At 36.3% G+C, this 25625-nt stretch overlaps 1 protein-coding gene across 14 annotated transcripts in view; it reads right to left on the bottom strand.

Annotated features, from left to right (window-relative positions):
- UNC80 (unc-80 homolog, NALCN channel complex subunit) overlaps positions 1-25625 on the bottom strand; it is a 230194-nt gene that overhangs the window by 127138 nt on the left and 77431 nt on the right. For all 14 annotated transcript variants that reach the window (XM_027566280.1, XM_027566179.1, XM_027566218.1 and 11 more), the window contains exons 21-22: positions 24453-24549; positions 16113-16285 (exon numbers count right to left, since the gene is read on the bottom strand). In XM_027566280.1, the coding sequence (XP_027422081.1) occupies positions 16113-16285; positions 24453-24549 (270 nt within the window). The remainder of the gene's footprint in view (positions 1-16112; positions 16286-24452; positions 24550-25625) is intronic.

Here is a 25625-nt window from a genome sequence, read left to right as displayed (position 1 = left end):
GCCTGGACATAAAGGAAAGTTGGTTTTTCCTCTTTTGATGGACTTGCCTCTTAATGGCTCAGAGCAATCTCATGAAGCAGCAAAACAATGGAGACACGACAGAATGGGCAAGGATGGATTCACATCACGGAGAAAAACAGCACAAATGGAGAAAAATGAATCAGAAGAAGGCTGCATGGATGAAGAGAACCATGGAGTTTCAGAGACACAGTCAAAACTGAACATCAAAACAAACTTTGGTACCGTTGGTATACCACAGAGAATTTTGCTGGTGGTCCTAAAAGAAAACTAGGCAGATTTAAATTCTTTCTGATTAACATGTCTGCCAGATCACCTTTCTATTCTGTGTTCCATAATGCCACAGAGCAGCTTCAGTTCCATTATGTCATAACTTTGCAGTTGCCAGAAAAGCAAGAAGCAATTTGAACTGGTGAGATAAAATGTTAGGTTGAACTTTATGGAATCTCTAAGTTTGCTGGTCAAATATAGTACCATATCATCAATTTCATATGGTTTGGTTTTATATACGGTGTTGTCTGCAATGGTTACAGAGCTGTCTATTTAAAATTACAAAACATCATGCATTATGCAGTAAGTTATTTCTCTAACATTCTTCAGCTAGAAAACTTCAAGTATCAGGCTATTTTCCCTTGACTTCTTTTGGCACTTTTTCCTGCATTTGATAAGATTGTTATGTATATTGAATGTTTCCTTTATGAAGGTAAAGCAGAGAACTAGAATACTAATTCAAACAGCTGTGCTTTATTTTGCCTGGGGACATAGAAAATATTGTTACCAAGATATGATGGTTAATTGAAGGTTATAATTGCGATACATTCCTTCCCCTGAAGGACTATATGTAAACTTGTTATGTAAGAAGAAACCCTGATTGATCCTGTAAACTCATAACAACACCAGAGCAGGAACTGTTTTAAAGACAATGTTTTATGTTGGTTCCTGGGGAATTACATAATATTTTTATTGCCTTACAATAAAATGTAAAGCTCTTGCTGGTGTAAGATACTTATTTATTTAAGACCACTGGGAATAAGCAGGTATTGTGGGTCTTAGTGTATGCTGGAACCTTGTTTGCTAGAGGGCACGTGCTTGTGAGCCAGTATTTATTACTTAGCTTGTATTGAATTCTCTGCCCGAGATCATTAAGCAACTGACAGGCTGTCTCTGTCCCTGCGCATTCCTGCAGTAGCTGCGGGCAACTGAAATGATTCAGTGTCAGGCTAGATGCAGGCATTTCAGTTGAGTACGTAGTTTGGCTGGGTTGGCATTTTAACACTCAGATCATGCTAATATCTTGCATAATTGTTTTAAAAACCAAATAAGGACTCCTATTTCTGACAATATGATGGATTAAGTGTGAAGACAAACATCTTTTGGTTTAGACATTTAAAAGTGCTGGATAAAATATCCAAATTTTTTTCACTTTATTTTTGCTTTTGCTTCTGATATGAGATGATAGACCATTGAAAAGTGGAAATTACAAGAAAATTCAATTCTGGAGTGAAGGCAGGGAGAAAGGTGTGAACTAGTGAAGGAATATTTGCCCCGAGGGTTTCTATTGACTATGGCAAGACCGGGGTGTGGGTTTTCAATGGACCACAAATTAAATGTCAGTATTCATGTGGAGTGGAGGGTCAGGCCACATACTCCTTTATAAAGCCAATATCCCAGGTGGGAGTATTTTTTTTATTAAACTTCAGTTGAGAGAGCTACTGCCAGTAGATCATCACCAAAGAAATGTCTGAAAGGTTTCTTTTAGAAGAAGGACATAGATCCTAGGAAGGAATGTCTGAGATGCAAGGAGAAATGGTGAGCAAAGACTATACTCAGCTCTTGGGCAAATTTAAAAATTATTTTCCTAACAACTAATAAAAATAAAGTTTACTTTGTCAATGTTAAAACAAAAACAGAGAACTAAATCTTGGACAACTGGCATTAAAACCCTCTACAGTCTTTTATTATTTGCATGAAGAGTAAAGATATTCATTAATTTTAGACTGCATTGAGTTAAATACGCATGCAATTTTAAAAATATAAATAGAATATAACAAATTTCAAACTGATAAGGGAAAATGAATAAAACAAAGCTAAACCAAAGCAAAGAAAAATCCAACATAATTCAAAAGAAGGCATGAAATTGAAACAAAAACACACATACAATGAAATAGTAAAAAAAAATGTGGTAAGTAGTCCGAAGAAGACAGAACTGAATCTATATAAGTAAATATAATCTGTGCAAATGTACTAACCTTTCTAGGGAAAAAGATCATTAAAATGGTTTAAAATTCAAATACTTGTTTTCTATAAGAGATAAAACTAAAACACAAAGATATAGAAATGTTGAAAGGATTTACAAAAAGATATACAAGTCCAATGCTAAACTAGTAAACTTGTTTCAACTGTATTAATATTAAAGAAAAATATATCCTTATATACTAAAAATAAATTGGGTCACTAGGTAGTGAAAAGGCCCTGATGCTGGGAAAGACTGAAGGAAGGAGGAGAAGGGGACGACAGAGGACAGATGGTTGGATGGCATTACTGACTTAATAAGAGTGTGAGCAAGCTCCAGGAGATGGTGAAGGACAGGGTAGCCTGGTGTACTGCAGTCCACGGGGTCACAACGAGTTGGACATGACTGAGTGACTGAACAAGAACAAGGTAGTGATAATATTTTTATAGGACCTGATACATATTATATTTCTAAACTACCCGCCTCCTCTAAATCAATAAAACAAAAATTGCTGGAACTTCAAGGTAAATGGATAACTTTGCCATCAAATCCCTTACCAAAATACAGTGGAAGTGACAAATAGATTCAAGGGATTAGATCTGATAGAGTGCCTGAAGAACTATGGATGGAGGTTCGTGACATTGTACAGGAGGCAGTGATCAAGACCATCCCCAAGAAAAAGAAATGCAAAATGGTTGTCTGAGGAAGCCTTACAAATAACTGAGAAAAGAAGAGAAGTGAAAGGCCAAGGAGAAAAGAAAGATATACCCATTTGGAATGCTATTCCAAAGAATAGTAAGGAGAGATAAGAAAGCCTTCCTCAGTGATCAATGCAAAGAAATAGAGGAAAAAAATAGAATGTGAAAGACTAGAGATCTCTTCAAGAAAATTGGTATCTCTTCAAGAGATACCAAGGGAACATTTCATGCAAAGATGGGCACAATAAAGGACAGAAATTGTATGGACCTAACAGACGCAGAAGATATCAAGAAGAGGTGGCAAGAATACACAGATGAACTATACAAAAAAGATCTTCATGACCCAGATAACCATGATGGTGTGATCACTCACCTAGAAGCAGGAGGCAGACATCCTGGAATGTGAAGTCAAGCAGGCCTTAGGAAGCATCACTACAAACAAAGCTAGTGGAGGTGATGAATTCCAGCTGAACTATTTCAAACCCTAAAAGATGATGCTGTGAAAGTGCTGCATTCAATATGCCAGCAAATTTGGAAAACTCAGCAGTAACCACAGGACTGGAAAAGATCAGTTTTCATTCCAATCCCAAAGAAAGGCAATGCCAAAGAAGGCTCAAACTACTACACAATTGCACTCATCTCACACGCTAGTAAAGTAATGCTCCAAATTCTCCAAGCCAGGCTTCAACAGTACATGAACCATGAACTTCCAGATATTCAAGTTGGATTTAGAAAAGCCAGAGGAACCAGAGATCAAATTGTTAACATCCACTGTATCATCGAAAAAGCAAGAGAATACCAGAAAAACATCTGCTGCTGCTGCTGCTGCTAAGTCGTTTCAGTCGTGTCCGACTCTGTGCGACCACATAGACGGCAGCCCACCAGGCTCCCCTGTCCCTGGGATTCTCCAGGCAAGAACACTGGAGTGGGTTGCCATTTCCTTCTCCAATGCATGAAAGTGAAGTTGCTCAGTCGTGTCCAACTCCTAGCAACCCCATGGACTTCAGCCCACCAGGCCCCTCCATACATGGGATTTTCCAGGCAAGAGTACTGGAGTGGGTTGCCATTGCCTTCTCCGAGAAAAACATCTACTTCTGCTTTATTGACTATGCCAAAGCCATTGACTGTGTGGCTCATAACAAACTGTGGAAAATTCTTAAAGAGATGGGAATAACAGACCACCTGACCTGCCTCCTGAAAAACCTGTATGTAGGACAAGAAGCAACAGTTAGGAGCAGACATGGAACAACAGACTGATTCCAAATAGGAAAAGGAGTACGTCAAGTCTGTATATCCTCACCCTGCTTATTTAACTTACATGCAGAGTACATCATGAGAAATGCTGGACTGGAAGAAACACAAGCTGGAATCAAGACTGCCGGGAGAAATATCAATAACCTCAGATATGCAGATGATACCACCTTTATGGCAGAAAGTGAAGAAGAACTAAAGAGCCTCTTGAGAAAGTAAAAAAGGAGAGTGAAAAAGTTGTCTTAAAACTCAACATTCAGAAAACTAAGATTATGGCATCCTGTCCCATCAGCTCATAGCAAAAAGATGGGCAAACAATGGAAACAGTGAGAGACTTTATTTTGGGGGGCTTCAAAATCACTGCAGATGGTGAATGCAGCCATGAAATTAAAAGACTCTTGTTTCTTAGAAGAAAAGCTATGACAAACCTCAGTTCAGTTCAGTTCAGTTGCTCAGTCATGTCTGACTCTTTGCAACCCCATGGACTGCAGCATGCCAGGCCTCCCTGTCCATCACCAGCTCCCAGAGTTTACTCAAAGTCATGTCCATTGAGTCAGTGATACCATCCAACCATCTCATCCGATCTCATCCCCTTCTCCTCCTGCCTTCAATCTTTCCCAGCATCAGGGTCTCTTCAAATAAGTCAGTTCTTCATATCAGGTGGCCAAAGGATTGGAGTTTCAGCTTTAGCATCAGTCCTTCCAATGAATATTCAGGACTGATTTCCTTTAGGATCTCCTTGGATCTCCTTGCAGTCCAAGGGACTCTCAAGAGTCTTCTCCAACACCACAGTTCAAAGGCATCAGTTCTCCGGTGCTCAGCTTTCTTTAATAGTCCAACTCTCACATCCATACATGACTACTGGAAAAACCATAGCTTTGACTAGATAGACCTTTGTTGGCAAAGTAATGTCTCTGCTTTTTAATATGCTGTCTAGGTTGGTCATAGCTTTTCCTCCAAGAAGCAAGTATCTTTTAATTTTATGGCTTCAGTCACCATCTACAGTGATTTTTGGAGCCCCCCAAAATAAAGTCTGGCACTGTTTCCACTGTTTCCCCATCTACTTGCCATGAAGTGATAGGACCAGATGCCATGATCTTAGTTTTCTGAATGTTTACCAACCTAGACAGAATAGTAAGACAGGGACTCTTGAGAGTTCCTTAGACTGCAAGGGGATCCAATCAGTCCATCCTAAAGGAAATCAGCCCTGAATATTCATTGAAAGGAGCGATGCTGAAGCTGAAACTCCAGTCCTTTGGCCACCTGATGCAAAAAACTGACTCATTTGAAAAGACCCTGAAGCTGGAAAAGATTGAAGGTGGGAGGAGAAGGGGACGACAGAGTATGAGATGGTTGGATGGTATCACTGACTCTATGGACATGAGTTTGAGTAAGCTCCAGGAGTTGGTGATGGACAGGGAAGTCTGGAGTGCTGCAGTCCATGGGGTCTCAAAGAGTCGGACATGATGAGTGACTAAACTGACTTGGCATCTCAGATTAAGTTGTGAGGAGAAAAAAATAAGGATGTAGAAGAGTTGAATATGAAATACCATACCCTGATAGACCTAGAGGGAATATGTTAAGTGAAATAAGTTAAACAGAAAAAGAAAAATACTGTATGATTTCACTGATATTTGGAATCTAAAAAACAAACAAACAAAATGTACAAACAAAACAGAAACAGACATAGAAAACTGGTGCTTGCCAGAAGTACGGAGTTGAGTGAGGAATGGGGCTTAGGTGAAACAGGTGAAGAGGATTAAAAGTTTCAAGTTTTCAATTATAAAATAAATAAGTCATTGGGATATAATGTACAGTATAGGGAATATAGTCAATAATATATAATAACAAGAAACACCTGGAGTAACAGGAAAATTTGGACTTGGAATACAGAATGAAGCAGGGCAAAGACTAATAGAGTTTTGCCAAGAAAATGCATTGGTAATAACAAACACCCTCTGCCAACAACACAAGAGAAGACTCTACACATGGACATCACCAGATGGTCAACACAGAAATCAGACTGATTATATTCTTTGCAGCCAAAGATGGAGAAGCTCTATACAGTCAGCAAAAACAAGACCAGGAGCTGACTGTGGCTCAGATCATGAGCTCCTTATTGCCAAATTCAGACTTAAATCGAAGAAAGTAGGGGAAACCACTAGATCATTCAGGTATGACCTAAATCAAATCCCTTATGATTATACAGTGGAAGTGAGAAATAGATTTAAGGGCCTAGATCTGATAGATAGAGTGCCTGATGAACTATGGACGGAGGTTCGTGACATTGTACAGGAGACAGGGATCAAGACCATCCCCATGGAAAAGAAATGCAAAAAAGCAAAATGGCTGTCTGGGGAGGCCTTACAAATAGCTGTGAAAAGAAGAGAAGTGAAAAGCAAAGGAGAAAAGGAAAGATATAAACATTTGAATGCAGAGTTCCAAAGAATAGCAAGAAGAGATAAAAAAGCCTTCCTCATTGATCAATGCAAAGAAATAGAGGAAAACAACAGAATGGGAAAGACTAGAGATCTCTTCAAGAAAATTAGAGATACCAAGGGAACATTTCCTGCAAAGATGGGCTCGATAAAGGACAGAAATGGTATGGACCTAACAGAAGCAGAAGATATTAAGAAGAGATGGCAAGAATACACAGAAAAACTGTACAAAAAAGATCTTCACGACCCAGATAATCACGATGGTGTGATCACTGACCTAGAGCCAGACATCCTGGAATGTGAAGTCAAGTGAGCCTTAGAAAGCATCACTATGAACAAAGCTAGTGGAGGTGATGGAATTCCAGTTGAGCTATTTCAAATGCTGAAAGATGATGCTGTGAAAGTGCTGCACTCATTATGCCAACAAATTTGGAAAACTCAGCAGTGACCACAGGACTGGATTGGATTTCATTCCAATCCCAAAGAAAGGCAATGCCAAAGAATGCTCAAACTACTGCACAATTGCACTCATCTCACACGCTAGTAAAGTAATGCTCCAAATTCTCCAAGCCAGGCTTCAGCAGTACATGAACCGTGAACTTCCAGATGTTCAGGCTGGTTTTAGAAAAGGCAGAGGAACCAGAGATCAAATTGCCAACATCTGCTGGATCATGGAAAAAGCAAGAGAGTTCCAGAAAAACATCTATTTCTGCTTTACTGACTATGCCAAAGCCTTTGACTATGTGGATCACAATAAACTGTGGAAAATTCTGAAAGAGATAGGAATAACAGACCACCTGACCTGCGTCTTGAGAAATTTGTATGCAGGTCAGGAAGCAACAGTTAGAACTGGACATGGAACAACAGACTGGTTCCAAATAGGAAAAGGAGTACGTCAAGGCTGTATATTGTCACCCTGTTTATTTAACTTATATGCAGAGTAGATCATGAGAAACGCTGGACTGGAAGAAACACAAGCTGGAATCAAGATTGCCGGGAGAAATATCAATAACCTCAGATATGCAGATGACACCACCCTTATGGCAGAAAGTGAAGAGGAACTAAAAAGCCTCTTGATGAAAGTGAAAGTGGAGAGTGAAAAAGTTGGCTTAAAGCTCAACATTCAGAAAACGAAGATCATGGCATCCGGTCCCATCACTTCATGGCAAATAGAGGTGGAAACAGTGGAAACAGTCAGACTTTATTTTTTAGGGCTCCAAGATCACTGCAGATGGTGACTGCAGCCATGAAATTAAAAGATGCTTGCTCTTTGGAAGGAAAGTTATGACCAACCTAGATAGCATATTGAAAAGCAGAGACATTACTTTGCCAACAAAGGTTCGTCTAGTCAAGGCTATGGTTTTTCCAGTGGTCATGTATGGATGCGAGAGTTGAACTGTGAAGAAGGCTGAGCACCGAAGAATTGATGCTTTTGAACTGTGGTGCTGGAGAAGACTCTTGAGAGTCCCTTGGACTGCAAGGAGATCCAACCAGTCCATTCTGAAGGAGATCGGCCCTGGGATTTCTTTGGAAGGAATGATGCTAAAGCTGAAATTCCAGTACTTTGGCCACCTCATGCGAAGAGTTGACTCATTGGAAAAGACTCTGATGCTGGGAGGGAGTGGGGGCAGGAGGAGAAGGGCATAACAGAGGATGAGATGGCTGGATGGCATCACTGACTCGATGGACGTGAGTCTGGGTGAAATCCAGGAGTTGGTGATGGACAGGGAGGCCTGGCGTGCTGCGATTCATGGGGTCTGGAAGAGTCGGACACAACTGAGCGACTGAACTGAACTGAACTGAACATTGTATGGTGACAGTTGGTTACTAGCTTTATGGTGATCAATTCATAATGCATATAAATGCCAAATCACTACATTGTACACCTGAAATTAATATAATATTGTCACCTATACTTCAATTAAGAAAAAGGAAAGAAAAGTCACTGTTATACCCAACAATTAGAGAATGCACATTCTTTTCAACTACACATGGAACATTTATGAAAATTATATAATGCTCTAGTTTATAAAGCAACTTTAATTCCAAAGAATCAGTATCTGCAAATGAAGTTATAAATCAATAACAAATGGATACCTAGCAAAACTCTGAAATTTATAAATTGAAATGCACACACATCTATTAAATGACTCATGGAAAAGGAAATAATTAAATTTTAAAATGCTTAAATATAAATTATAACAAACATACTGCTTATCAAAATTTATGTCATGTGATTAAAGTAGTAATGCTAAAATTCTAATGCTCAGTTTTGAACAGATGAAAATAAAAGTATGAGCCAAGCCATCAGCTAATAAGCTAAATAATAATACAATGAATTCAAAGCAATAAGAAGAATAAAAAATAAGGGCAGGGTATACTCAATATTTTGTAATAACCTATGAGGGAAAATAATCTTTAAAAATTATATATATATATAAAACTGAATCACTTTGTTGTACACCCAAAACAACCTAACACAACCTTTAAATCAACTCTACCTCAATAAAAAATAATAAGGCATTAATGAGTTAGAGAATAAGACATAATAGAGAGAATCAACAAGATTGTTAAAAAAGACTAACAAAATTGACAAATCCCTGGCAAGCCTAAGGAGACAATTTTAGGAATAAAAACAGATAAAATAATAATAGATGCTGCAAATATTAATAAGAAAATTATCAATTTTAATCCAACAAATATGAAAATTGAGGTAAACCTGACAAATTACTGAAAAATGTAAAATTACTTAAACTGGCTCAGAGAGAAATAAAACTTTTGAATAATCAATTCAACTCTGAATCTCAATTTGAATTTTAATTACATCCAAATTTATCTGTGGGCTCAATGTAATTCCAAGAATATATCAAAGAATTTTCATAGAAATTGAAAAGCTAATTATTAAATTTACATGGAAGAGCAAAGAATAATTAGGTGATGTTCAAAGTTTGAGCTATTAAGACAGAGTAGATTAACTCAAAGCCACAGGGAATGGAACAGAAAAACACTCGGAACCACATCCTTGCATGTATAGAAACTGGACACATGATTAGGATGGTGTTGCATATCAGATAATGAAGAATGAATTAGTCAAAATAACATCCTAGGATTTTTTTTTTACATGTGAAATAAAAAGAAAAAAAGGAAAGAATCCCACTTTATACACACAGTAAATTCTAGTTAAAGACCTAAATGTGAAATGTAAACTTTAAAATTTTAGAGGAAAATGTAACATGTATTTTTTATTACTGTGTGATTTCTTTAAAAAGACTAAAAAAAACCATTAAAGAAAATTTTGATAAATTATATTAAAAATGTATATATTAAAATACAGCATGAGGAAACAGAACAAAATGACATATTCTCTAGGGATACAAACTTATGCAGCAAAATAAGCCAAGCACAGGGAAAATTAAAGTTTGAGACAGCAGGGTCTTCTGAGAAGTAGGGATGAGTGATTAGGAAAGGAATATAAGGGACTTAAAAAAATTTTGAAATGTACTACTTTTTAACATATATGATGAACATATGACATTAAAATTTTTTTGTTTAAATGCTACATATTTATGACATATCTTTTTTTATGTGCCTGACTGCTACATTTCATAGTCAGATTTTTTTTTTAATTCAATATAGGAGTACCACTAGAATAAAGTGTATAATTGGACCATTTAGCTTTGGTTATTACTGGATTACTTCAACTTTCCTTATGATTCAAAAGAAAACACAATATTACTTTGCTTTTATAGTTCCCTGTCTGCATATATTCCTAATTCCTTGAAAAAAGGTAATTTCCATCGATCACCAAGTAGTCTTATGATGGTGAACTCCAATGTGGATTAAATTTGTAGCAGTGAACCTAAAAGTATGACTATATGGTAACCTAATGTTTCATTTTCCCCAGGAGAGTTCTAGTTTATGTCTAATTGGTATGATTATTGATTACACCCCATTTCACTCTCAAAAGTGTCCCAGTTAGAATACAAATTATATAATCTTTCCTCCTAAAGTTATCTATTTATGAAACTATTATAATTTAACATGAATTAGATTTTATTTTTCCACAGACTAGGGAGAAAACTATGATCCCATGGGAATCTTATAGTCATGGAATTGTTACTAAAGCAAATTGACATTATTGTGTGTTATTCATGCTAGTAAATTAACCAGTAGATGAGACATCACTATGTCTGTACATGCTATGTATTTGTCTGGATAAAAAATGAAAGATGATTTCACCTGAAATATATAGAAAACAGACAAAAACGCCTTTTGTTCAAACTACATAATTTTTCTATTTTTTGTACTTGTAGATTATATCAACCTAAAGATGAAATATATCCTTTCTAAATCACGTCTTTTAAAAAATGTCTTAGAGTTGCATTTATTAAATTTATACTGGAGAGAAAGAGTGTGAGGAGGAGCTGTGCTGAAACAAAAACTGAACCAATTATCCCTTCATAGTCATAGTAATAATGACAAGAGGATTGTTTAAAACAAAAACCTTCAGATGGGCAAGACTTTGAACACTGACATTTCTAGCATTTCTTTCATTTAATAATGCGTTTTAATTCTGAAGAAAATTGTAAATTATAAAAAAATCACATTGAAATTCTATGATGCAGGTAAAGAGACAATGACAATTTTCTGAAATAAAAGCTACATCATAAGGTAAACATTACATTTAAGTTGTAGTTAAAAAATGAATGCAACATCCAACAAAAGCAAACAACGAAAAGGAGATGGGAGAGTGCTGGACTGTAAAATGATGATGAACTGAATATATTCATTTTCCCTTCCTCTCCCAAATCATATAGGATGAAATGGTAGAATCTATACCTATATCTGTATCTATCTATCTACTTATCTCTACCTATCTGTATGTACATATGCATCTGCATATATATCTGACATCTGTATCTATCATCAATCTATCCATCTATGTCATTTATATCTATATCCCAGTTCAGTTCAGTTCAGTCGCTCAGCCATGTCCAACTCTTTGAGACCCCATGGACTGTAGCACGTCAGGCTTCCCTGTCCATCACCAACTCCTGGAGTTTACTCAAACTCATATCCATTTGAGTCAGTGATACCATCCAACCATCTTATCCTCTGTTGCCCCCTTCTCCTCCCACCTTCAATCTTTCCCAGCATCAGGGTCTTTTCAAATGAGTCAGTTTTTCACATCAGGTGGCCAAAGTATTGGAGTTTCAGCTTCAGCATCACTCCTTTCAGTGAATATTCAGGACTGATTTCCTTTAAGATGGACTGGTTGGATCCCCTTGCAGTCCAAGGGAGTCTCAAGAGTCTTCTCCAACACCACAGTTCAAAAGCATCAAGTCTTTGGTGCTCAGCTTTCTTTATAGTCCAACTGTCACATCCATACATGAGCACTGGAAAAACCATAGCTTTGACTAGACAGATATCTACATCTACATATTTCTATATCTATATATTCATACACTAAAACCACAAATGCATTGGAAAACATGTAAAACATATTTAAAAGTGAAGCATTTCTGAAAGTCGGAAAGCAGATGAAGTCAGGTATTAAGTGAAAGCAAACACAGAGGATACAAAATGTAATAACACATCTAATAAAAGACATTTGTGAACATTAATCTCAAGGGGCTCTTAACCCCAGATCAACAGGTATGAACAACTGCCACTGCCGCACTTGCATAAATGATGGTAAAAAGAGAATGCCACTTGCTTCAAACATATTGGACATGCAGCCACACTTTCCTTCCTCTCAGTCCTCTTGCCAGCATTCACCAGTGATTTTTGTTCCTTCACTTTTCTGTATCTGAGAAATTGAAGTTAAGGGTGCCCTCATTTGGAGACCATTTCCTGGCTTAATCCTTTCCTCTTATATCAACAAATAAAATAATGAATATGAAGGTGCTTTATAAACTGTGACAAATAATGAAAATGTTACTTTCTACCCTCATCTCTGCCACCACTACCACTACCACCATGACTACTATCATCATGACCATCATGATGACTACCATCATCGCCACCACCACCACAATGGCTACCATCACCACCACCATCACCTAGCCCCTCTTTTTACCATCACCACCATCATCAACTGTCCCCTCTTTTTACCATCATCACCATCATTATCTATCTCATCTGTTGTTTTTTTTTTTTTTCAACCAACCAGGTCTGCCTGTAATTTCTCTGTTTCCTTTTAATCTTGACTGATACTGACCTCTGGATACTCCTTGACCTTGACCTAGAATCAAAGACTCTCAGATAATAAAGAAACTCACACTAACCACCTACTTCTTAAGTCCCCCTGTAAACCTCCCCCATTGAGTCCAGTGTAATGAAAAAGAGCTCATTACTTCTCAATGTATCTACTTCATCACTGGATATCTATAATGATCAAAAAATGCTTCTTTACTTTGAAGCTTGAAGATATTGGTTATAAATATAAAATCTCCTTTATTTCTTACCATGAGATTAATAAGATTGAGAAGATCAAGCAGACCAGAATTGGTCCAACAGGAAAGGAAGAAAGGAGAATCTAGTGATTTGGTAACTAACTGGCCACAATCTTATTTGGAAGATGTAAAATAATTTTAAAAGTTCTATGGAATTCTGCCACTAATTAAATATCCTTGGAAACTCTAAGCATTATAGCAGTTAGAGATTATATAGGTATGGAAACATCTGATGAGAAGGAATAAAATTCCAGCATCAAAACAAAGTATTGATGACTATCAAAGTATTCATCAATATTCTTATTAACATAATCTCCATTCAGAAGCCAGTGTTAATTTGCTTGACTGGGGTTATTTATTAAATCTTCAAGTATATCAATCTGTTTGTGTCAAGCCTCCTGTTTTTTCCATGCCCACATATCTTATAACTCTTAAAAGCCTTCTATGTAGGAAGTATTTATTCCTTCTGTTTTATACCATCAGTAAATGCTAATAAAATTTGATGGTTCCTTTGTCTAAAAATTTTCCAAAGTATCTGTGACTTCAGAATTGAGACAAAGATGGACACAATAGTACATTTGGAATTCTACAGCACAGATTACCCACAAAGTTCTAATGCAACATTGCTACTGTGTATTTAATAAATTGTTCCAATAGCTTCTGTCATCATCAGTTTCTAAAACCACATTTAAACTATCAGGTTTAAAATATAGAATTTCTTATTTTTCATATTTTAAAGTTCCTGTAGTGATCTCACATAATTTTTTAATGAGAGAGTCAGCATGGTGTTGTATAAAATAGAGGGTCTGCTCTAATCCAGCTCTATCATTTGTTGACTTCGAGCCCTTGGCCAGTTGGTCTTTCTGAGCTTCATTTTTTTTTTTTTTTTTTGGTAATACAGTAGGCACACAGTAAGTGTTAACCATTAGTCTGTCAACCTAAGAATGCTGTACACTCTAAGTCTAGAAGAGAGGTCACCATACAAATATTATCCTCATAAGGAAAGTTGCAAAACAGGTAATGCTTTCCAGTTGAGTTCTGTTGTGTTATCCTTTACTGCACTATGCCTGGCACATAGGAAACCTTCAAGAGATATTGGCTGAGTTAATTAATCAATTATTATATGATGAGTATCTTATAAGCCACACTGAATTCCAGGCTTTCAAATTTCACCATACTTTCCATTTGATATTTGATATATCAAATATATGTTTCTCTTCCTCTATGACTAGATCCAGTCGAAAATTACTAACAACTCAGGAGAGGCTGAGAACTCTGCTCACGCTTACTGCATTCTCACTGTCATCCTGTTATTCCAATACTCTCTTCTGTTCCCTAATCAAATCCTGCTGCTTCCACTGCTACCAACACCATGATATTTTATACTCTGTTAGCACTTTCTAATCATCACAAATCTGACAGTTATAATACAGGAATTTATGGATATTTTAATGAGTATTTCTGAAGTGCAAATAAAATGTGGCACACTTTACTGGCTTTAGTATTTTTTGTGAAGTAACCACATACTTACTTATTTTCTAAATGTTCAATTGTCCTTTCTTTATCAATTTGTTACATTAATTTATTTTAATGTGCTCCTTTCAGAATAGATCAAGATGTAATTAAGAAGAACCATGCATGACTCAAAAGAGTGACAGGCTAGTTACCACTCTTCCACTTAGACAACAAGAATCTGGCTCTCTGCCTTGTTAGCTCTCTTGCTTTAGACAGGCATCTCATTCTTTGATTGCCACCTGCCTCAGCTCTCCCGGAGACCTGTGACTCTCTACATTTTACAGTCACCATAGCATATATCAATACACATTAACTACTTTGGAATTAAGAAAAATATTTGCAAAGGCCAATATCCAAGAGTGAGAAATTGACTGAAAAATTTTATATAAATAACCTTTGGGTGATTACAGTGGTATTTGCATTTCAGGCTTACGTGAAGCTACATACCTTGCTGGTCACTAAATATCATGACAGTAAAAACTATTAATGTCACAGAAAAATGTCATGAATTATAAGCTTTAGATGATTTTCCAAGGCAAAAATATGAGTGGCCAGCATTTATATGATCATGAGTTATAAAATGGGCTAAAGGGTTTCTGTTGTAAAAATGTCTAATTCTTTTTTGAAATGTTAATATAAAAGACTTTTATTTCTTGATATTTACTTGGCATTTTGTACCCAGTATTTATACATCATACGAAGAATTTATTAAACCAGAAGGTAAATAAAGGAAACAGAGACAGTTCTAAACTCATGTCTGGGCTTCGTTTACCTGACAAAAATACTTTCTAAACAAGATCCACATTATGCTCTTGAATCTCTTACATGTGACTAATGCCACACAATGTTCAAGGTGCTTCTGTACTATTAATTTCAATTGATCCTTGCTTCATATTCTCCCTTGACGAACAGGTAATTAAACCAAGACAGAGTTTAAAGGACAAATATGTGACAGACATGACTAATAACAATTAACAATAATAATGGCCTACTTTATTGAGAACTTGCCATATTTCAGGCATTGCGCTGAAGACTTTATATCCAGTATCTCATTTAATCCTCACACTAGCCCTAGGAGGTAGACATAATATTATTATTACTCTTATTACATTTAATCTCATTTTACAGTGTTTGGCTAACAGATGTTAGGGAGATTTTAAGCCAGGAAGTCTCATACTGTTCTGGAATGTAACTCATACACTTTTAATCATGATGCTATACAGAATATATTTTATATATTTTAATTTATGTATTATATTTAAAAGATTCATAAACTTTAAATTATGATGCTATATAGAATTTATTTACTAAGAATTTTCCTCAATTTCTTTTCTTCTTTTACCTCACCACCTTTTCCCTCCTTTTCCCACTAATGCTGAGGGGAAAAAATAAGGCCAAAACATAAATCCATAGTTAAGGTTAGGATTAGGGATTCATGCTTTCCTCCATTAGCAGAATTAACTGGAACGGAGTACAGGGTGAGAAAATTCTTGCAACAACTTACAAGATCCAAGGCAGCTGCCAAGATCGATGCATCAGGAATTGTCCCTGGCTCACAGCAGTTTAACAGAAACTGAAAGCGCTTCATGCCTTGTCGGATTGCTCCAAGATTCACCACGTTTTTGCTTTTTCCGCCATCTTGGTTGGAAGGCAGATGGTCATCGAAACTGTGGCAACCTGTAGGGGTTTTCCCATGTTGGAAGAAAGAAGGAGAGAGAGTGTAATGATTGTAAATTTTAAAAGAGCTTTCAAGTTTCAACAATCTATTTTCTGTAGTGTTGTCCTGAGAACATTTTCTTGAACTACACCTCCCTCCTCTCTATCTAATGCTTGATTTGGACATGCCTTGACTTTTAAGACTCTGGTGACACACTGCGTATGTACATACGGGGTGTTACACAACTATTTAAATATAGGGTCCAATCCATAGAGAACAGAGTCATGGTTGCCAAAGGGGAAGAGCGTGAGGGAGGGGTGGACTGGGAGTTTGGGATTAGCACATGTAAACTATTATATACAGAATGGATAAACACCAAGGTCTTACTGTATAGCACAGAGAACTATATTCAATATCCTGTGATAAACCATAATGAAAAAGAATGCGAAATATAATGTATAAATATATATATAACTGAATCACTTTGCTATACAGTAGAAATTAACACAACATTTTAAATCAACTATGTGTCAATAAAATAAATCTTAAAAATTAAAAAGATAAATATAAAATTCAGAATTAGTCGCTCAGCCATGTCCGACTCTTTAAGTGACCCCATGGACTGTAGGCCCTCCAGGCTCCTAAGTTCATGCAATTCTCCAGGCAAGAATACTGTAGTGAGTAGTTGTTCCCTTCTCCAGGGGATCTTTCCAACCCAGTTGAACCCAGCTCTCTGGCACTGCAGGCAGATTCTTTACCATCTGTACCACCAGGGAATATAGGGTCCAATCATTTTGATACCAGGTCTCTTCCCTAACACTGCTAAGGGGATTATTTTAAAAAATTCTTCCTGTAATCAACAGCTAAATTCTGTTTTTATGGAAGATGTAAAATCACTATGCAATTTCAGATCTGTTACAAAAAACTTATATCAAAGACAATATCCTGGTATCTTGGTGCCAATGCAAATAATCATTGACAATGAGAGTTGTAAAGGACTTGGAAAGTGCTCATTTAATTCTAAGATTTCCAAACCTGGCTGTGCATCAGAATTATATGGGAAGTTTTGAATCTTATTCAGAACTTCAGAACCAGTGTCTCTGGAAGGAGCATGAGAATGTGGGTTTTGTAAAGCCTCACAGATGATAAGGACGCTGCCAGCTTGATACCACACAGTAATCAGAGGTTTGGGAACCACTTATTTTTCTTCACTTATTTTTCCAGTTAAGCTGCATAAGAATGAGAATCTGTCTGGAGTTCCTTAAAATGCACAATATCAGGTTCTATTGCTAGAGGTTTTGATTCCATAGGTCTGGGGGCTATGAATATTAACAAACATGTGACATGATTTTAATACAGGAAGTCTAAGGATCGCACATTAAGGAAGGAAAACACAAAGCACTGTTTTTCATCGGTTTTTTAACCCCAGGTACTTTTCCCTAGAGGAAACCAATCATGAATATTCATTGGAAGGACTGATGTTGAGGCTCCAATACTTTGGCCACCTGATGCAAAGAGCCGACTCACTGGAAAGGACTCTAAAGCTGGGAAAGATTGAAGGAAGGAGGAGAAGCGGGTAACAGAGGATGAGATGGTTGGATGGCTAACTCAATGGATATGAGTTTGAGCAAACTGTAGGAGATGGCAAAGGACAGGAAAGCCTGGCCTGCTGCAGTCCACAGGGTCACAAAGAGTAGGACACAACTGAGCAAGTGAACAATTCTTTTTTAAAACAACCTAAATATCTCATAGCTTTTTGATAATTTCTAGTATATGTGTGTGTGTGTTTGTGTATACACTTGTATATATATAATATTTAGTTTCTCTTATATAATATATATTATATTATATGTAATATATATAATCTCATATAATATTGAGTATACTTTTAAAAACCAAGCCCAGATTGCCTCCCATGGTTTTGAAAAGGACTCTTCACACTTCAGAATATACCCCCAGGAGGCTGATCTCGTGCATGGCTTAATGTATACTGACACCATTCATTTGCAGTGTTGCCAACCCCAGGTCCTCACTAAGTCACAGATGCCATTATAGGAAATGGCTTTCTCACCTATTCTATAAAAAGTACCTTAATCCCGCCCAAGCACTGCCCCACTTTCCCACTTGCTGCCTCAGCTTTAAAAAAGTGGCTCTTATAGCTGTTGCTCTCCACTAAAGTGCCCTACATGCAAACGTGCCGTAACTGGTAGTTGCAGGATATATGGTGAATAATTTATTCCTGTTAATAAACACTAATGTTCACAAATTTGCACTTAAAAATCAAATCCAGAGTTAGACTTATCCTTTTAATTACTTGCATTCTTCATAAATAAGAGGGTGGTATTTATAGTTGTGAGCTTGGATTACCATGATAGTGTGCCGCATATAGGGATGTCAGCCATCACGTGTACTAGTGGAAACGGTGAGCACCTGTGTTTCATTCTTTGAAAGCAGTTCAAGCTTGGGGAACAGATTCCCTTGGATTTATTACCACAAGCTAAAAAATTATGGCATTATCTAAAAATAATTACCAATTCCTGGTCAACAGCTTTCAAAATATCTCAGTATCATGCTGAATTATATAGGTGTGAAATTATATGATGTGTGGAATTTGTTCTAAAACATTAAAAAATAAGATGAAGCAAATTGCAAAAAAATTTTTTCATTATTACAAGTGGGTGATAGATATTTGGAATCCATTGGACCACTCTTTTTACTCTTTGTCTATGTTTGAACATTTTCATTAAGTACAAAAATGGCTCAGAATATAATGAAAATATCATTATCAACATTTCCTATATTTCATTCCTTATGGGTGTGTTTCAAGTATAAATATTCTAGAATAAAAATTCCATATTCAGCATCTTCAGTATTTTTTTCTAGTTAGTGTAAGTATATTTTGTATCAAATGCAAAAGGAAGTAGCACAAAAAGAATCTGAAGGTGGAAAAAATTTCAGAAGACAGAATTTCAAATGGTCCTAAAAAGGCATAGCTAGAAGCTACAAATAATGAACAAACATTTCCTGGACAACATCGTCTTCAGACAGCTGTCTTTCAAAATACTATTCTATTTACTCATTGAACATAAGCAAAACCATTAGAACAGGTAACTTCCTGTTATTTTTCCTATCTATATATAACTTTATTAATCGTTTTTATACAGTCCTTTAATAGATACACATGCCACAGGATATCTCATTCATTAAATATTTATAACTTTAACTGTACCTAAATTTAAACTTTGAATTTAAGATAGATTCCCAAATAATAAGATTTTTCTTTTCAGTGAATCAAATTGTTCCATTATTTCTTACCATAATTAAGATTTAAGATACACTAAGTGATAACTCTCAAATTTGTAATAGAACTAATGTATAAGATAGACTGGATGGTCAAAAAATTTATTCTTATTTAACCAATTTAAAGTTTTCATCATTTTATTAAAGGAAGCATTAAGAATAAATATACCACCATTTTTTCAATATTTTTGACAAGATAATTACTTCTAAAAATATATATTCAATATTACTAAAGAAAGTCTCCCTTTCCTTTTTTTTTTTTTTTTTTGGCCACGCCAGGTGGCATACAGGATCTTCATTTCCCAACCAGGGATCGAATCTCTGCCCCCTGCAGAGTCCTAACCACTGAACCTTCAGGGAATTCCCAAGAAAGTATCATTTTGATAGAAAGAACTTCAGAAACAACACAATTAAGAAGTATAAATAAAATAATGAAAACAGAAGTGATCAAAACAATCATTGTTGGTAAGAATCTATTCTGTGAAGAATCATTCACAGACAATGCACATTTGGTAAAAACCCCACAAGTCCAGGATGTAAGGATCATGCTATGAGTAAAAGCTATTTACAACGGAAATTTTCCATTGTATCTATATAGCATTAATGTGCTTGTGAGCCAAGTTGCTTCAGTCATGTCTGGTTTTTGTGATCATGTGGACTGTAGCCCACAAGGCTCCTCTGTCCATGGGATTCTCCAGGCAAGAATACTTGAGTGGGTTGTCATGCCCTCCTCCAGGGAATCTTCCTGACCCAGGGATCAAACCTGTATCTCTTATGTCTCTTGCACTGGCAAGTAGGTTCTTTACCACTAGTGCCAGCTGGGAAGCCCATATAGTGTTAATAGATAACAATATATTTACTAACTCTTTGAGCACTTAATATGTGTCAAGTACTGTATGAGAGATTTTATAATTTATTTTATTTTTTTGTAACAGCTATATAAGATAGATCTTTAAAATGATTTTTAAAAGAGAGAGAATGAGAAGGAATAGAAACAGAGAGATAAAGAGGAAAGGACAGGAGAATTAGCTCTGTTTAAGTTCATGCAACAGAAAGTGATAAGGTCAGAATTCAAATCCAAACTGGTAACAAACAGCCTGTTCTCTTCCCACCAGGCCACACTATGTTTTAGAATACCCAAATGTTTATGTTGAAGACTTTTACATCCTGCTGAAGGTTGTGATTTTTTTCAGTAAAATTTACTGTAAGAAATTAATCAACACTGTACATGATACAGACTGTCCAGTTGCACCCTGTTGACCTTTCATATTGTGATACTGAAAGAAACATTAAAAGTAATTTGCTTATAAAATGTACCTCTTCCTTATCAATCTTTTATATACATTTACTAGAATGTAAGGATGCCTCTTGGCTTGCTCCATCATGAGTAATATTTTAGTCTCAATACATTCTAGTTACACTTATTGACTATTTTTTTACATTAAATTTACTGATGTATAATTTACATAGGATGTATTTCCAAAAAGTTGCTAGATCTCAAGGACATTTTAAAATCTAGTATTTCTTTAAGAAGCATTTTCCATACAATTCATGACAGAGCTGAGCACAAAGAAGTCATCAATTTTCCTGGTCAGTTGGGGGGAAAAAACATTGTTTTAGTTAATGAAATATCTTCCTTCAAATAGAGACAATATGATTTCTAAAATGAAATATTCTTAGCAAATAGGAAAATACAGAAGAAAAAGATGGCTGGTCTCTGAATGTAATTTCAATTCTGTAAATGTTCAGTAAATGTAGTTTTCATTTGTTGAATAAAATCTTAGATTAAAAAATTCAACCACATATTCATTTTATCTTAACCCAGTGAAGTTAGGGTACTGCATTGAAACCGAGAGTTAGAATGTTTGGTATTTGCTTTCTTCAACAACTTTAAAGAAACAGAGAAAATAGGTAATTAAAGTAATTTAAATGAGAAAGAAATGGACAATGCATCTATAATGGATGTGCAGTGATCATCTATTCACAGATTGCAAAGTATTAGAAAAAGGAAAAGAAAGAAATAAAAAGCAAAAACAGGTTCAAAGTTAAGATGTTTACAAGGTCAAGGATGGCAGTTGTTGCAAAATACAATGTACTCAGATGAGCAGATAATGTTGTTTTGATTTTTTAGAATAGCTGGGGATATCTGTCTCTTGCAAAACATTCCAAAAGAATTATCTCATAGAATACTTTAAAAATTTTTAACAAGCCAGAGATTATGGACAAAGAATGATGATGTACAAACCACATTCTTTTCTCAGTCAAAAACACATTAAATATCCCAGAATCAGTTCCAGATTTTTATCATTTTGTCTTCTAGACACACAGGTAGAGACTGTATTGTGGGTACTGTTGACGCAAACTCACCCTAGACTCAGGATGTGTGACTATTTTGTATCAGGTCTTTTCTATTTGTGAATGAAATATAAAGAGTACATGAAACAATGGCGGAAGTCTGTAAGAACAGTGGTGAGAAAAACACAAAATCCAGAAGAAACTAAGGTGCATGAGCAAGACTAATGATAACATGTTTGGAATAAGAGTAAGAATAAAAATATTGACCTATTACTTGAAGAAGGAAAGGGAGATAAACAACTCAATCATGCTTTCTTCTTTTCTACTAAAGAGAAAAATTCACAAATGGGAAAGTACAGAAAAGCTTCATTAAGAAGGCAACCAATGTGAGAGACCCGACTCTCTGAGGTTATGTCTCAGTTCCATCAAATTACACTCCAGTGCACAGAAAGGACCTGAAGATGCAATCACAGTACTAGTCAAATGACATCCAGCTAACACAGCACACATTTAGAGAATGTATTTTAGTTCCACACTTCCTTCTCAAACAACCACCACAAAAATCTATTTATAATACTAACAACTTTGAACATTAGATGCATCTTCTCTGAAATATGAGTGGAAAGAGTGCAAGAGGACTGAAAATGACAAAGTTCCCAATTAATAGGAAGATTCTTGAAACCACAGACCTGACCTTTCATGACCCTATGGACTGTAGCCTGCCCAGCTCCTCTGTCCATGGGATTTTCCAAGCAAGAATACTGGAATGAGTTGCCATTTCCTGCTCCAGGGAATCTTCCCAACCCAGGGATTAAACCCACATCTCTTACATCTCCTTCATTGGCAGGCAGGTTCTTTACCACTAGCACCACCTGGGAAGCCCCTTGATGCATGTATGCCTAGCCAAATTCTGTAACAGAGAATTAGATAGAGAGGATCACTAAAAAGACAAAACACAACCAAACAAACAAACAAAAAAAAGGAACCACTTGGTTTCGTGAAGAAAATATCATGTTAAACTAAATTACTTTCCTCCTTTTGACAGAGTTATAAAGGTATCAGTGAGATAATTTTTTGGTAAAGTCTGGTGATGTTTTTGCAATAATGTGGGAAAGTTCTTGCTGATCATTAGTATATTAAATGTATCATTGGCCAAAAACTGTAACCACAAGTTGTCAATCAATAAGTCAACTATATGTTTTCTAGGAGCTGTCCAGGGAAGTCCCTGCTGATGCATTTTTATAGCACAATTGTATGGAAGATTCAGAATTTAACTTGTTTTGGGTCCTATCTCTTAATTTCCTTCCTGGGTAAGTGACTTAACTACCCTTCATGTTAATGAAACAATACATATTATTTATTCTGAGATGAAGAATTAATAATAGCTACATCAAAATAATACATGATATTTATTCATGTAAAGGACAACTGGCAAAGGCTAATCCCAAATTCAACACAAACCAACTCTGTGATGTGAAAACAGACAATGCACTCTTCAATTGTATTCATCTACTGGTTATACCCCTGGTGCTTAACAGTTACACTATCTATTACAGTGACTAAAGTCAAATATAGTGTATTACATTCCATCTGAAGCACCCCATTTTGAAATCATATCATCTAATTCTGATTCACAGTAAAATAGAATCGGGATGGTGATAGATCTAGAGACAGTTCTATGTAAGTAAAACAAAAGGAATCAACAATATTTAACCAGCAGAAGTGAGATCAAAAGAGAGAACATGAAATAGATAATAGGTGAAACTAGCAATGTGTGTATGAATGAGTGTATGAGTGTGTGTGTGTGTGTGTGGGCAGGGGTGGGGGGGGGGCGGAGTGCAGCTAGAGATACCAAAACTAGACCAGTGAGTCAAATTTATGGATAAGTATATTTTCAGAATATAAGGAAAGTCTTTCTAACAACGAAAACTGTCTAGTTCTGGAACAGATTGCTTTGTACAGTCATAAGCTCCCCCTCGGTGGAAGTGCTCAGAGGGTGGCTGGCCACCTGTCAGGGATTTACTGTGCAGAATTCCTAAGTAGATAGGTGGGTGGATAAAAGGATATCTGAAGGTTCTTTAAAGCTCTCGGATTTTTAATAAAGGACAGAACAGCAGAAGAAAAGCCTGTGCCTTATTCTTTGTAAATCCAGGGCCCACTAGGGAATGAGGAACACAGTAGAACACCACTAATATGTGTTAAACCAAATGGTTAACAGAGATGTATATACAAGCCTCTAAAGGGTATGGCTTGCCACGTGGCACAGTGGTAAAGAATCCTCCTGTCAATGCAGGAGATCCAGGAGATGCAGTTTCAATCCCTGGATTGGGAAGCTCCCCTGGAATAGGACATGGCAACCCACTCTAGTATTCTACCTGGAAAATCCTATGGACAGAGAAGCCTGGCAGGCTGCAATCCATGGGGTCACAAAGAGTCAGGCATGACTTAGTGAAGAGTAATGCAAGCAACATATATATGAGGAAAAAATTATTAAGAAATCAAGGAAAATATAAAGTAGATCATTTAATTTAATCAAATATTTGTTTCATGTAATGAAAGTTGCATGCAATTCTTAGGCCAAGTGACATTTACCAAGACGTTTGAAGAAATTTTCCTCTTCGTCTCTTCCATTTTCTATTCCACTCCCTGGCCCACCTTCAGAAAGCTTCACGGCACTGGTGAATTTGACCTAAGAAAAAAAAAAACAAGAAGTCAGATAACTTAACTCAAAAGAAATTTTTTGTGTTTATACTAACCTTTACCTTAGAAGAAATGAAGTAGTCATCATAGTCAACAAAAGAGCTTAAATGCAGTACTTGGATGCTATCTCAAAAAATACAGAATGATCTCTGTTCGTTTCCAAGGAAAACTATTCAATATCACAGTAATCCAAGTCTATGCCCCAACTAGTAATGCTTAAGAAGTTGAAGTTGAATGGTTCTATGAAGATCTACAAGACCTTCTAGAACTAACACCCCCAAAAGATGTTTTCATTACAGGGGACTGGAATGCAAAAGTAGGAAGTCAAGAAACACCTGGAATAACAGGCAAATTTGCCTTGGAGTACAGAATGAAGCAGGGCAAAGGCTAAAAGAGTTCTGCCAAGAGAATGCACTGGTCATAGCAAACACCCTCTTCCAATAACACAAGAGAAGACTATACACATGGACATCACCCGATGGTCAACACAGAAATCAGACCGATTATATTCTTTGCAGCCAAAGATGGAGAAGCTCTATACAGTCAGCAAAAAGAAGACAGGGAGTTGACTGTGGCTCGGATCATGAACTCCTTATTGCCAAATTCAGACTTAAATTGAAGAAAATGAGGAAAACCACTAGACCATTCAGGTATGACCTAAATCAAACACCTTATGACTCTACAGTGGAAGTGAGAAATAGATTTAAGGGACTATATCTGATAGACAGAGTGCCTGATGAACTATGGACAGAGGTTCATGACATTGTACAGGAGACAGGGATCAAGACGATCCCCAAGAGAAAGAAATGCAAAAAAAGCAAAATGGCTGTCTAAGGAGGACTTATAAACAGCTGTGAAAAGAAGAGAAGCCAAAATCAAAGAAGAAAAGGAAAGTTATACCCATTTGAATGCAGAGTTCCAAAGAATAGCAAGGAGAGATAAGAAAGCCTTCCTCAGTGATCAATGCAAAGAAATAGAGGAAGACAATAGAATGGGAAAAACTAGAGATGTCTTCAAGAAAATTAGAGATACCAAGGGAACATTTCCTGCAAAGATGGGCTCCAT

Source organism: Bos indicus x Bos taurus, chromosome 2 (genome assembly GCF_003369695.1).
Source record: "Bos indicus x Bos taurus breed Angus x Brahman F1 hybrid chromosome 2, Bos_hybrid_MaternalHap_v2.0, whole genome shotgun sequence".
In the NCBI taxonomy this organism is placed as follows: domain Eukaryota; kingdom Metazoa; phylum Chordata; class Mammalia; order Artiodactyla; family Bovidae; genus Bos; species Bos indicus x Bos taurus.
Note: the sequence above shows the minus strand (reverse complement) of the source record. Positions and strands in the feature narration are given on the sequence as shown.